At 41.4% G+C, this 14,836-nt stretch overlaps 1 protein-coding gene across 1 annotated transcript in view; it reads left to right on the plus strand.

Annotated features, from left to right (window-relative positions):
• Positions 1 to 13,568, plus strand: part of ADGRV1 (adhesion G protein-coupled receptor V1) — a 520,697-nt gene extending 507,129 nt beyond the window's left edge. The window contains exons 90-91 of the mRNA XM_034655643.1: positions 2,770 to 2,947; positions 13,128 to 13,568. Of these exons, the coding sequence (XP_034511534.1) occupies positions 2,770 to 2,947; positions 13,128 to 13,246 (297 nt within the window). The 3' untranslated portion in view covers positions 13,247 to 13,568. The remainder of the gene's footprint in view (positions 1 to 2,769; positions 2,948 to 13,127) is intronic.
• The last annotated feature ends 1,268 nt before the right edge of the window (positions 13,569 to 14,836 follow it).

Below are 14,836 nucleotides of genomic sequence, written 5' to 3' on the forward strand. Positions count from 1 at the left end.
TCCTCCCCCCCCCCTCCCTCCCGAAGAGTGAAAGTTAAAAGGTACTGTGTGACTGTTAAATCCCTTTCCTAGAACAGCCTCTGATCCATGGTATTTGCTTGGCTTACTGTGGTATCAGGCCTGTATCTCATTCTTTTTCTTCCATATCCTGTGAGCTGTACTAACCCGCAGTTTGTACTGGGAAGTCAGTGCATAATTTGTCACCGCTTTCTTCAGAATCTTCCTAATTTAACATGGCAGTGACGGAATCTGCTTCGGAAATGGCTTTTTTAAATACTGTGTTCTTCCTAAAAATACTTCCTCAGCTCTCTTTCTTCACCCATCCCAGCTCATTCCTTCGATCCCAACAAACACTCAGTGAAAAGAAAATAGGCTAAAACTCTTTTTAATTTAAATACCCGAAAATATTTTAGGACAAGCTTCGAAGAGGGCTTCAGCAGCACTACTAGAAAATCTATCTAGGGCGTCCTTTGTGAGATCCACCTCCCACTGTCCTCTGCATTCTGTCCACCTCGTCTTGCTTCCCTGTGTCTAGATCACAGTGCCACCAACCTGTCAGTAATGCTACCTCTAGCACTGGGACCACTGCTCAGATTTTTAAAACTACCTGCAGACATTTGTCCAGGCAGAGATGGTATGCAGGTCCCTGATCAGTTCTGTAGTGCCTGACTTCTGCTTGCTTACCGTTCCTTACGTAGCTCGTATTGCCCTCTCTGTAGTGAAGAGCCAAGGGGAGGGGTGCCTGGGTGGCTCAGTCAGTTAAGCTTCTGACTGTTGCTTTCCACTCAGGTCATGATCTCAGGGTTGTGAGATCCTGCCCTGCATAGGGCTCCCCGCTGAGCATGGAGCCTGCTTAAGATTCTTTCTCTCCCTCTGCCCCTTCTTCACCCCTTCCAAAAAATTAAGAAACAAAAAAATAAATTGAGCCAAGAGGAACAGTATTTGTGTTTGCATCCTGCACAATGCAGGAGATCAAAGTGCATCTGTCTAAAAACGTAATGGTTTATAGATAGTTAAGTAGGTAAATAGGTAGGTAGAGAGGTAATCTACCTGCTCAGTGATATTTTTTGTCCTTCATGTTAATGTAGAAAGGAATTTTATTCATGTCAGGTTAAAATTAAGGTAAGTAAGTGATCACAAGTCAAGTACAATATTTTTTAAGAATTTTAGTATCCCTGGGGCGCCTGGGTGGCACAGCGGTTGAGCATCTGCCTTCGGCTCAGGGCATGATCGGCGTTGTGGGATTGAGCCCCACATCAGGCTCCTCTGCTATGAGCCTGCTTCTTCCTCTCCCATTCCCCCTGCTTGTGTTCCCTCTCTCTCTGGCTGTCTCTATCTCTGTCGAATAAATAAATAAAATCTTAAAAAAAAAAAAAAGAATTTTAGTATCCCTAAATGTTTAGAAATTTAATACCATTTCTATATCCCCAAAGTTCTTAAAACGGAATTATTTTCACATCATAGTTGATACCAATAGAAATGGTAATTTTTAGAACTAGCAATTCAGGAGTGAATCTTAAAAATTTTTGTTTATCTCTTTGATTGTTTACCCCATCTAGCATTTGTCTAGATCTGAGCTGTACGATAGCCATTAGCCAGGTGTGGTTATTTAAAGTCAAACTAAGTAAAATTAAATAACATTAAAAATTCAGTTCATCACTCACCCTGGCCACATTCAAGTGCCATAATGGAGAACACGGGTGTAAAATATTTGTGTCATCACAGAAAGCTCTGTTGAGCAGTGCTGGTCTAGATGTCCAACTTCTTAATGAAATATTTTAAGGCTAAATCTTCTCTCAAATGATCTCTACAGTCCTCAGGTCACTTTTCTCAATACAAGGCATCCCTGCAGTCTCTCTTGGGGGGGAGCAGCTGTGACAGTTTAATTCCTGGGCCTGAGCCACTGATTGAATGTTCATGTGGGGTGTTGCACAATGGTGTACCCTTAAGTGTGCTCTGCATTCCTTAGATACTTGGAATTGGCCTTGATCCAGTTGTCTGTCGATGAGGGACTGTCTGAGACATTCTAGGAAGCCCTGCAGGGGAGGAAAGGAAGGATTAAAGGACTGGTTATCAGTGGCCAAGAGGGACGTGAATATATTTAAACATTTCAGGTTAGAACTATCTTTTTAATCATTTAATCCAATGATTATATGAATCTTTATTTTATAACTGGAAGTTTTACTCCCCCTCCCCTATTTCGTCCACCACCCCAATTCCATCCCCTCCAGTTCTTAAATTCTTAACAGTTTTCTTTCCATACATACTACCAAAAAAATAAAACATGTTGTTTGAGTTAAAAAAAAATAAATTTTTTTCCCTACACATGACAGCATAGAAATCTACAAGTAATTCTTATAGAGAAATTGCTTAGAATCACCAGACTGGGCTGTCTCCAAGGACCAAAGGTAAAATTAAAGGTCTTAATTCTTTTTTTTTTTTTAAAGATTTTATTTATTCATCTGACAGAGAGAGACAGCCAGCGAGAGAGGGAACACAAGCAGGGGGAGTGGGAGAGGAAGAAGCAGGCTCCCAGCAGGAGAAGCCTGGTGGGGCTCGATCCCAGAATGCTGGGATCACGCCCTGAGCCGAAGGCAGACACTTAACGACTGTGCCACCCAGGCGCCCCTAAAGGTCTTAATTCTAAACAGTTCAACAGTCCCTTCACATGGTCTCCATAATGAGAATGTGAAGATAAAGTAGATATCAGAGTAAATATGTATGTATTGATATTATGGTTTCCTTTTCTCCCAACCCTACCCCAAAAAGGTGCCACCTGACTGGGAGATAGCATCCTTCCAACAAGCCAGTCAAGCCAGCCCCGACTTGAAGCCAAGTCCGCAGAATGGCGCCACGTTCCCTTCCTCCGGAGGATATGGTCAGGGGTCACTAATAGCCGATGAAGAGTCCCAGGAGTTTGATGACTTGATATTTGCATTAAAAACTGGTATGTATGAGCCCGCAAACCACATTAGAAGTAGGCACTCTTGCTATGCTACAACTTATATCTTCTTCCCATGAGGTTGTAAAAGTACAGTCAGTCCCCCTTAGCACATCCTGATTCTCATGACCCATCCTAATCCCAGCCAAACTTCAGGATATTTTGTTCTTGGCACCAAATATAACACAACCTAAAAATAATTTACAATTTGCTCTTAAGAAAAAGGCATACTCAAAGTAAATGTAAATATCTCTGTCACGGAATCTTGATATAACACCAAGATACCATTGAGACAAGTGCAGTATTGTAGGACAGTGGTAGGGATCACACTCAGAGAGTTTTGCCTCTGACCTGCCAAAGAGACTGGACTGTCTCTGAAGCAAAAAAATGTCAAAGGCAATGTAAAGGGCCACGTGTAGTTCTACTGTTTTCCAAACACCATCATATATCGTGTTTCACTGGCTCCTCCTACATGTTCAACCCCACTCAACCTGTGACCCCAGTGGATGGTTGTTTTCAAATCAAATATGCTGGGGGTTTTTTCTTTTCTTGTCTCTTAAATTTTTTTTTATTAAGTAAACTCTACCTCCCAATGTGGGGCTCAAACTTACAGCCCTGAGATCAAAAGACGCATGCTCTGCCAACTGAGCCAGCCGGGCGCCCCTACAGTTTTTTTCTTTTCTTTTTTTCCTCAGAAAAATCTCAAACTGCCAGTGTTATAAAATGTTCAGTGATTTTTCCTTTCTAGATGTACAAGTAAGCAAGAAGATATATCCATATTCAGATGAACCTATTAAGATAATTATTCAAAATGCATTTTACTAAATATCCCTACATTAAGAATAGTGCTTGGCACTTGGTAAAACTTTTGTGGATATCATTAGAAAATGAATGAATGAAAGAAAAATGAAACTTAGAGTTTGCTTGGAGGAATAGACATTCACACAAACATGACATAAGGAAGAGTAAGTAAGTAGTGAAAAGAGTTATTAATTATTGAAGAGATTGAGGAAATTTTTTTGAACCCTCTTGGCCTTGATTCTTGAAAAATATGTGGTTTTAAATAGGTAAAGAGTGGAGGAAAGGCATTGCAGACTGAGGGAGTAGAATCGGCCGAAGCCCTGGGCTTACAGGTTCAAGGCTTGCAGATACTTGGGGAGAAGGCGCACTGCAGTGTGGCTGGGGCGGGGGCGGGTGGGGAGTGCGAGCCAGGCAGCAGGAGGAAGGCCTGCAAGGTAATTTACCTGCATTGTTAATAATTTACTGTAGTTCCCCAACTGGGTTTCAGCGAACAAACTCCTTGAGATATTTATAGTCATCCTCAACGGGAGGACCCTCTGACTGAGTATATTTGGGAAACTGCAAAGATTCACAATTCACATTAGCATTTAGCAGCTCTAAAAAGTCCTAGAGTAAAGAAACCCACTTCACTTAATTTAACCTGGTGTTTCCGGAACGCATTTAGTAATAGATTCATTTTGTGGGAGCAGAACACTTGCTGGTGTTTTACATAAGATTAAAATGCTATTCAGAAGCCATGCTAAGGAGTGGGATTTTTATAGAACCTAGTGAGCCATGGAGGTTTTTGAGGAGAGGAATGGCATGTTCCCACTGGGTTTTGAGGCAAAAGAACTCTTACGAAAGTATGAGAAATAAATTTAGAAGCAAAACCAGAAAGGCTGGGAGATTATTACAATTGTCCAAGAGAATGAGGTTCGGGCCTCGGATTCGAGGAGCTGAAATAAGAAAGAGAAGATGAACACCAGAAGAAAGCTGAGGGAGCACAGACAGGACAGTCAGCAAAGGCGCCTGCTTCTCACTTCGGTGGCTGAGGAATTGTGTAAAGAACATTTGTTCATTCATGTGTTTTGGGGGAAACTGATGAGTTCAGATTTGGAAGTATTGGTGGGTAGGCCTGGGGCTCTTAAATATTCAGGGTTGAAGGATCTTAGCTGAGGATTCAGGGTTGGAGAAATTGGTTTGACCTGTACCAGTGCAGAGAGTCTATTTGAAGCTGCAGGGATGGACGAGTTTGAGCTCGGTAGAGTGAAGGAGAGAGAGAAGAAGAAGAAAAGGAAAGAGGTGAGGAAGGGAGGGGAGACGGAGGAAGGGCAACAAGAACAGCATCCTGGATAACATCTCCTTTAAAGAGTGAATAGGGGCGCCTGGGTGGCTCAGTTGGTTGAGTGTCCAACTCTTGATTTCAGCTCAGGTCATGATCTCAGGGTTGTGAGATCGAGCCCAGTGTTGGGCTCTGGGCTCAGCGCAGTGTCTACTTGAGATTCTCTCTTTCCCTCTCCCTCTTCCTCCTTCCTCTCCCCCATGCTTGCTCTGCTCTCCCTCTCTCTCTCTGGAAAATAAATAAATAAATAAATAAATAAATAAATAAATAAATAAATATTTTAGAAGAGTGAATAGAAGAGGGTCCCATGGAGGAAACTACAGCATGGTGAAAAAGAATAAAGAGAAAAGAAGTTTCATGAAGAAGGAAATAACAACTGCCTAAAATGTTCACTAGTGTTAGGACCAAAAAGGGGCTTTCAGAATACTAATGATTCTCAGGGATGATTATGTCCCCAGCACTACAAAGTGGTCAGTTGTTGATGTTGGGACACTGGAAACATAAAATGAATTCTTGCAGCATAATTAAATTAGATGTGGGTCCTATATATATAACAAGTATTAAATGCATTCAGTTCAGGAATGTATGGAATGACTTGCTTGCTTATGGATGAGTTTAGCATTCCTTGGAGCTCACCAAATTCATTAGGAAATAAATACTTAAAAAGACCAAAATAACAGTCTCTAACATTGGTTCCCTCTATTTTTAGAAAAGGTACTATAATAATCAAGCACCACCCTCAAGACACTTCATCATCGAATATGGTCAAATCAGAGAAGCAGTTCACATGCCATTCCGTCTACAGCTGAATTTACAGTTGACACATAGGCCCAGATTTGGCCCAATAGAGGGTTTTGTTTGATTCTCATAGCATTTTAACATTTTTTAAGCCCAAATTTCAGAGATATCCTAGGGCACCTCACAGTCTCAGTAGTAGAGCATGTGACACTTGATCTCAGGCTTGTGAGTTAGAGCCCCACATTGGGTGTACAGATTACTTTAAAAAAAAATTGTAAAAAAATTTTGGAGATATCACATAAAAACCCAGAATTTCTTAAAAAAAAAAAAAATCTAGCAACAGAGTGCTTAAAATATAGCGCAATCTTAAAATCTCCTTGATTGGAGTTGAGTAATGGCCATCTTTCTGGACAGAGCATGAGCTCTTTGATTTGTCCAGTGCTCACCAGACCTGTGTCACTGGTCTATGCTAGCCGACCTGGCCTCAGTGACATTTAGGTTTGCAAACTTTGATCTATCACAGTTCCACTTTAACCATTGGCGTCTACAAGTCTGGTACTGGGAACAGTGGGTCTTCCAAGTCTTTTCATTTAAACCCTTAAACAACTTTGAAAAGCTAGGTAACCCTTCGCATATATTTAATAAACATCTAAAGATTTTCATCAGAAGTTGAAATAGTATCAAATAATGTAATTTCCACTGTATTATAAATTTTAGTGTTTAAAAATGAAATTTTTACATTATTCTTTTAAACTAAAGGAGTGTAAATATCAGAGCAATTTGATACCCATCATTATTCATTTCATTTTTTTTTTTAGACTTTATTTATTTGAGAAAAAGAGAGAGCAGGGAATCTCAAGCAGATTCCAAGCTCAGCACAGAGCCCAACTCAGGGCTGGATCCCACGACCTTGAGACCATGACCTGAGCAGAAATCAAGAGTCAGACCCCAACCGAGCCACCCAGGCACCCCATATTCATTTCATTTTTTTTTAAATACATATGGGGCAGGCTTTTCTCTTACAATTGGAAATTTTACATCATTGTATTTTCTCCTTGAGCTTATATTTCCATTCCACTCCACCACAGAAGTTTATCCTAATATATTTTATGCTTGAAGTTCATTTAATCTTCACTCACTCAAAACAACTTCTCTCTAACAAAACATGAATACAAATTGAAACTTAAAGTTTTCCTGTGGCCATAAGAAAGTGTTAGTGTTAAAAGTTTCTTTTTTTACTGTTATCATTATAATTATTATTAGTCTATGATTGAATAAATCAACATTGATTTTTAAAATATTAAATGTTTTGAGGAGTGCCTGGGTGACTCAATCAGTTGAGCACCCGACTCTTGAGTTCTAGTCAGGATATGAGATCAAGCCCCACGTGGGGCTCCACACTCAGTGGGGAATCTGCTTGAGATTTTCTTTCTCTCTCTTTGTCTCCCTTTCCCTCTGTCTCTCTTCCCTGCCACTGTGAAGCACTCTTGTATGCTCTCTCTCTTAAATAAATAAATCTTTTAAAAAATAATAAAATAAAAATTTAAATGTTTTAATAAATAACTATCAAAAATTCATCAGAAGAGTGCACATGCGGGCACTTTTCTGGCTCAGCCAGAGGAGCATGCAACTCTTGATCATGAGGTCATGAGTTCAACACCCATGTTGGGTGTAGAGATGACTTAAATGAATAAATAAACTTTGGGGAAAAAAGTGCACACAGAAGTTAAAAATCTAGGAATCCATTTTCTTAAGCTGTCCTCACACCACCCTCGACTCTTTGAAAAAACTTCATGTGCCACAAGTTAAAGGAATCCCATTGCTTCAGATGCTTTATGAAGGAGTTCAGAGGCACTGACCTGGAGCATTGTGTAGTATTAGATTATGAGGTGGGATGGCCAGCTCCATGGCTAGATTTTTATGTTTATCAAAAGCTGACAAGGTTCTAGAATATGTCAAGCTTGGAGCATATTGGGCTTAGAAACAGGATTTTCTTCACAGAGGGCTTTTCCCAGAAAGACTAATCTGATTCCCTATCATCCCTTGTCCCTCAGCTTCCTGGTTTTACCTCAGGCCAAGGACACAAATGTCATGGTAAACATTTCTTCATTGGAAACTTCAAATGATTTATTTTTCAGTCAGAAGAAAATAAATGACAAGTCCTTGAATAGAAATGAAAACATTCAGAATCAAGGCCTAAATATTCAAACTCCTCTAAGAACTCATTAATAAATATCTCTTTCAGATAGATCACATAAAACCACAATGACTTATTTAACTTCAAAAACTTCTACAGACCAGTGTGCTAAACAAAGTTAAATGGGCATCAAAGTGGAAGAGCAAAATTTGGAAAGATTTTTTTTCCTTCCGAAAAAGAAGATTGAAGGAGAATGATCTTTGTATCACTTATCACATTTGAAAAATCTGTAGAAAATAGTAATGGGCCTTGGGATCAGAGAGCCCTGTGTTGGCATCCTAGTTCTGTAGTCTACTATCTGTGTGATTTTCAGCAAGGGACTCAAGGTTTCAGTTTCCTCATTTAGCACATAAGAGTTATTATAATTAGGGGCACCTGGGTGGCTCAGTAGGCTAAGCATCTGTCTTCAGCTTGGGTCATAATCCCAGGGTCCTGGCATCGAGTCCCACATCGGGCTCCCTGCTCAGTGGGGACTCTGCCTCTCCCTCTGCCTCTCCCTCTGCCCCCAGCTTGTGCTCTCGCTCTCGCTCACTCTCTCTCTCAAATAAATAAATAGAATATTTTTTTAAAAAGAGTTATAATTAGCTTGTAAGTTTTCATGGAGTTTAGAGATTGTTAATATAAAGAATCTATTAGTATCTGGCAGAGTTGAAGTTCAGTAGCTCATTGTACGTATTATTTGTTGGGTCCGGCTTACTGTTATGCATAAAAACTATTTTTTTTTAGAAATCTTTTTTTTTTTAACATTTTATTTATTTATTTGACAGAGAGAGACAGCCAGCGAGAGAGGGAACACAAGCAGGGGGAGTGGGAGAGGAAGAAGCAGGCTCATAGCAGAGGAGCCTGATGTGGGGCTCGATCCCACAACGCCGGGATCACGCCCTGAGCCGAAGGCAGACGCTTAACCGCTGTGCCACCCAGGCGCCCCGGGATAAAAACTATTTTTTTTAAAGATTTATTTGTTTGAGAGAGAGTGAGAGAGCGAGAGATCACAAGAAGTGGGGAAGCGTGGAGGGAGAAGCAGACTTCCCACTGAGCAGGGAGCCCGATGTGGGGCTCCATCCCAGGACCCTGGGATCATGACTTGAGCCGAAGGCAGATGCTTAACCAGCTGAGCCACTCAGGTGCCCCAACTTAAAAACTATTTTAAATGTTCATAATGTATTCTGAAACACCTGGCATTCATTGCACCATGACTAGTAAGTGAGGTAAGAATAGGGATAGAGGTGTAGGGCTGGAACATGGGCCAAGAAGGTTTGCAATGTATTCTGTAGACCAAGTTGAATACTCAAAGCCTAGGGGACAAGGAAGTAACACAATTAGAACCACAAGAGGCAATATGGTATAGAAGAAAGCACCTTACGTTTGGGGTCATAAGACATTGGATATCTGCATTCTGTGACTTCCCTGCTGTGTGACCTAGCGACTCAGTGAACACCTCTGATCTGCGGGCACTCCCTGCATCTGTAAAACAAGACTAATAATCAACCCTTTCCTAACTAAAGTGTGTTCAAATGTTGAAGAAAGGAGAGGCACCAGAAGAACGTAAAATGTTACTTCTAGTGCCTTGGCTATTACCTTTCTGTCTGTTGTAGGGAAAAGTAATTATTACCACAGTTACTGGATTTTTCTTGAATTTTTGGCTTAAAATTAAAGTAGAAAAAAATACCTTTCAAAAAAATCATGATACTGCAAAACACCCTCCTAGACCATTTATGCATTACAAAGAGACGAGAGGGGCGCCTTGGTGGCTCAGTCAGTTAAGTGTCTGCCTTGGGCTCAGGTCATGATCCTGGGGTCCTGTTACCGAGCCCCGCGGTGGGCTTCCCTGCTCAGTGGGCAGCCTGCTTCTGCCTCTCCACCTCTTGTGCTCTCTCTCTCTCTCAAATAAATAAAATATTTAAAACAAAAACAAACAACAAAAGAAAAACCAAAACAACACAAACAAAAAAACAAAAAGCAAGAAGCCTGGGGCTATGTTCCCAGTCTGCTGTGTTATTACTGTGTGTAAAATGGGCCCTTTCTGAGTCACAGCAAGGGATTAAGATTTGAGTAATATGCATTTATTTCAGCTGGGCAGAAACTGAGAAGGAAGATGAGCTGGTTATGTAGACGTGGTAATTCAAGGGGAGGCTGTATCTAGAAATTCCTGATATTTCACGGGGCTCTAGGCTACTAAACAAGCCGGTGACACCCCTTACTTGTAAAGCTGCACCCCATCTTCAACCTTTAAGGCCGGTTCTGTCTGCCCTCAACGTTGGCTCAGCAGGCTTCCAGTGCAGAGCTTCTTTCTAGCATGCTTTGGTCAAGATGGTGGCACTCTGTCTCCCTAATGAGATCTGGAGCGGGCGGATACAAAGTCAGTGGGAGCTGATACTAGTGCACTCGTTAAGCCCCACTCTGCCCTCATGGTAATTGTGGCATCCTCTCTGCTTCTCTGTAGTCGATCCCATGTTGGGCAGCTTTCTTATGTAGCCCTTTTGTTCCTCCTCATCTGGATTAAGCTGCTGTAGGCCTCAGGGCCCCAGTTACCTTCTCCTTACAGAGTGGCCAGTGTCTTCCCAATCCACTGAGGTTCTTCCAAGTGGGACAGTTCCCCTGTTCCTGGGGTAGAGAAGCATGGGCTTTTTGTCCTTCTAAGGCAGAGTGGCAGACTCAAATGTTACTCAGGGGCCAAGCAAATACCATGAGTGATTCAAGAGGGCTGGGTGAAAACAGGGGCAAACAGTAGTGCCAGACCCATGTTTTTTGCTTTTTTTGGGGGGGGGGGCAATCCAGAAAATGCAGGCCTAGTGTTGCCCTCTGCTTTTTCAAGAGAAATCAAAAATCTGATTTTCTTATGTTAAGTGTACTAATTTTGGCAACTAACTAAATTTTTAAAAACACTGTCATTGGTAGTATTCTAGTTCTTCACCTAAGGAAAGAGTCAATGGGTGTTTGTCACACATTTTGCTCTGTGACACATATACGTTATCTGGGGAGATACCATGTAATTTATCATCCAAACCAGGGCAGTTTAAGAGAATAAAGGGGATGAGATTCACATGTTTTTCAGGTATAAACTAGGACTTTTCTTTTCGAATACTGCATTCCCCCACCTCCCTGATTCGAAGGAAGGTGAAAGAACCATCTGCGGAAGGGTGTGAAATGGGCCTCGATGGATAGGCAGGAAGACACTCAGGCTGGAATTCATGTGGCACATGCAGGGCCAGACAAGAGACCTGATCACTTGGCGGAAGCTTTCCAACAGGCCGAGGTTGAAGTATGTCTATTTGGAAGGGTAGAGCCAGATTAGGAAGTGTCCTAATCAGTGTCAGAGGGTTCCAGACTTGATGCAGTTGGCGATAGGAACTGTTTGTTCTTGGCAAGGAGAGGGCATGGAATGCGGAATGGATCTGAGGAACAGAACAGGCAGTAAGGCTTGGAAGAGACATTGATAAGAACTAGAAGGCAGAGCATAGTTTATTAATACACTCAGCAGACATTTACTAAACACCCACCGTGTGCTGAGCACTGCCCTATGAGCTAGATGATAGAAAAGATATGAGGGACATAATGCAATGAGGGCGTCAGACATTTCAAAAGAGAATCATTGTGTTTCTATGGGTAGCCGAGATGACAGCTGAGGTGCTACTGACAGGAAGAATGGAGGCAGCCAGATTAAGGAGGCGGAGGTAAGAGGAATATGTCAGGCAGAGGTGGAAATAGTAGTGAGACGGCAGGCTAGAGAGCAAGCGGGGATCAGGTGGATGGTGTGGGCCTGGAAGCAGGGCTGAGACAAGGCCTCCAGTGGTGCCCCACGAGGAAGAGATTGAGGAGGAAGCACAGGAGCTCCCTGGAAGAAGCCAGCAGGTCAGAGGATGAGATGGGCAAGTGCAGTGTCCCAGAAGCAAAGGGTGGAGATGGGGTTTCAACAGCCGCCTTTCACAGAGAGGTTGGGAAAGACAGACCCAGAAGAGGGAGGGCCTGGCTGGAAGAAGGCCCCCACTAGGGCTTCTGTTTCCATCCCCAAATAGGTTAAGAAGAGCCTAATTCGCCATCTGCCTTTCTCAAGCAGAAAGGGAGGTCTCAGCTGCCCAGCAACTGGTTTTTCATTTTCCTTCTTGTTTGCAGAGTCCAGTGCCCAGCAGAGGGGGAGGAGTGGGAGCCGTAATCTCTGGTGATTCAAGCCAGCAGCACACCCTCTGACCACATCCCCATTCTGTGTGTGTGTGTGTGTGTGTGTGTGTGCACGCGCACGCACGTACGTGTGTGTGTGTGTGAGAAAGAGTTTGTGGTCCTCTGCGTATTAGAGAAGGAAAGAACAAGGGATTACGCTGGCACAGTGTTAAATTCTCTGAATTATTCTGAGCTGTAAGAAGGGTAGTGAATAGTGGAGCTTCCTCAAAACAGAGGTTCTGGGCGCTATCTGTAATTAACAGCTAGCCTTGCGGGATTTGTGCATGGATCTGTTTTGGTACTGTGTTACGCAATTATTTTTATCTTGGGATCCGATCTGAGTTGTTCAGAGCCAGTGTCTTCTGGCGCTGATACGACAGCACGTGTTGTCAATGCCTGGCTTTCTTCTCAGATCACTGCCCACACTGAGTCTCAGCTGAAGGACCTACTAGGTTCAGTACACGTGGGGTTGAAGATTCAGTTTTCTAACAACACCCCCTATCCTCCTGCTGCAAAATTCTCATAACCTGCCTAATTTTTTTTACTTTAATGAGCTCCCAATTGAGAAATGCAATTCTTGGGAGTGTGTTACACCTGTCAACAGTGTGGATACAGAAAAGGTTGAGAACCCAAACTTGTGTTTTTAGAAATTACTTTTCACTTACAAAAACTACCAAAGGGAATTTAAATACACGCTTATAATTGTTAGGTATTAATAATAATTAGTCAAGGGGCACCTGGCTGGCTCAGTTGGCAAAGCATGCAACTACTGATCTCAGGATGGCAGTTCAAGCCCCACTTTGGGTGTGGAGCCTACTTAAAATAATAATGATGATGATATTTTTTTCAAAATGTATAGCTCACTATTTACCAATGTAATACAAATAAACATGTGTCAGCTTGGTGTAACTTGACCCTTAGTTCATTGCACTAATGGTCGGAGTTTTGTGTTTATTCTTTTTCTATTACAGGTGCTGGTCTCAGTGTCAGTGATAATGAATCTGGTCAAGGCAGCCAGGAGGGAGGCACCTTGACTGACTCCCAGATCGTAGAACTCAGGAGGATACCCATCGCGGACACTCACCTCTAGCGCTTCAGTAACAATTAGAATGATGCTTTTCTGTTTGTATTGACTTTGTGCTAAACTCTGTAAGTTTTATACCCACAGCTATATAATAGGAGCCTATGAATTGTGTTGGATGATTAACCCAGAAGTGATTGTAGTGTTTGGAACATGAACTACTTATCTCTGTGCAACCTGAAAATCCACTGCTATGATGAAAGACTGGGTCCGTTTATATCAGTTCTATAGGATGCACATGTTCCAAGAATATTAGTTGTTTTTTAATCATCTGACATGGCTAACATTGTTTAATAAAAGTAATAGCAATCAATAAAAACGATAGAATCCATTTGATATCACACAAGCTCATTATTTATGAGGAAATGTTGTGTATGAGCAAATAAGCACACTATATCTTGAGGAGGTCCAGCACCTTGTTTCTTCCTATATTGATACAAGTCATCCAGACTTAAGACTTCACAATTTATCGTCTGTTGAAGATTCTGCACCTATGTGTTGATGGGGTTACTGCATTTCATAGTCTTTCATCGAAAGTATGTATTTCTGCTCATTATGAAATTAGGGATCTGAACATTTTCCAAAATAAATGTTCCATTCCCAGTTAAAAATAACCACTACATCAGGCCCTTCAGCACAGCTAAGAAGAAGAGCATTCAAACAGTGCAGTTTGTTTAGGAGAAATATTTCTTGGTTTTGATTTTCCAGTCTGTCTTTGTCTCCGAATGAGAAATCAGAAAGTCTATCCCAGAACAAACACTATTGTGTTCGGGATGATTTCATTGACTATGGTTCCAGAAGAATCATTAGGAACAGAACACATTTGTCCTAAGGAAGACTTTGTGACCTTCTGTTTTTGAATTCTCCAGTATTTTTGAGAAAATCAGTAACATCTCAAGAAAAACATTAAAATAAAAAATAATTATCTAAGAGAAATTTTTGCTCTGTTAATAATTTCCTTTAGAGCCATAATTAAAACATCCAAGTGCCCTGTACTCACTGCTAAGCCTGGCTTCATTCTTTATAAAACCCTGAGCAGCATTATTTATCTTGATAAATTATTAAATGACTCTTCTCTTCCTGTTAGTCCTCCCCCACTCCTGCCTCCTCCCTATGAAATTGAGTGTTCATGGGTGGATTGTCATTGTACAGAAAACAAAAGCTGGACAGCAAAGTCAAACAGCGTAACAAACAAAGCTCCATCCTTGGTGGAGTTTTAATCCTTTTCAGGAACTTTAGAAATGGTGGTTAGTAAGGCTACATTTACCTTAAGTGACAAATAAGTTAGTTGTCTCACCTGACAGCATTGTTCCATATGTAGTCTGTTTCATGAGAGGGTAGAAGCAATTGATGAAATTGGTTATAATATATAAAATTTAAGAGGAAAATTTTTAAATTGGTAAACCTATTAAAATTGTTAATAGATTTTAATGAGTTGGGGGCTTAGGTAATGATTATAGAAATGTGAGATGTCAATGTGTAGAATCTATGAGTCATAATCACTGTAACATTTTCTCCAGATAATTAGATTCTTATTTGTCACCTGAGGTAAATTCAGTCTTATGACCACCATTTTTAAAGTTCCTAAAAAGACTATAA

This window comes from Ailuropoda melanoleuca, chromosome 3 (assembly GCF_002007445.2).
Source record: "Ailuropoda melanoleuca isolate Jingjing chromosome 3, ASM200744v2, whole genome shotgun sequence".
Taxonomy (NCBI): Eukaryota; Metazoa; Chordata; class Mammalia; order Carnivora; family Ursidae; genus Ailuropoda; species Ailuropoda melanoleuca.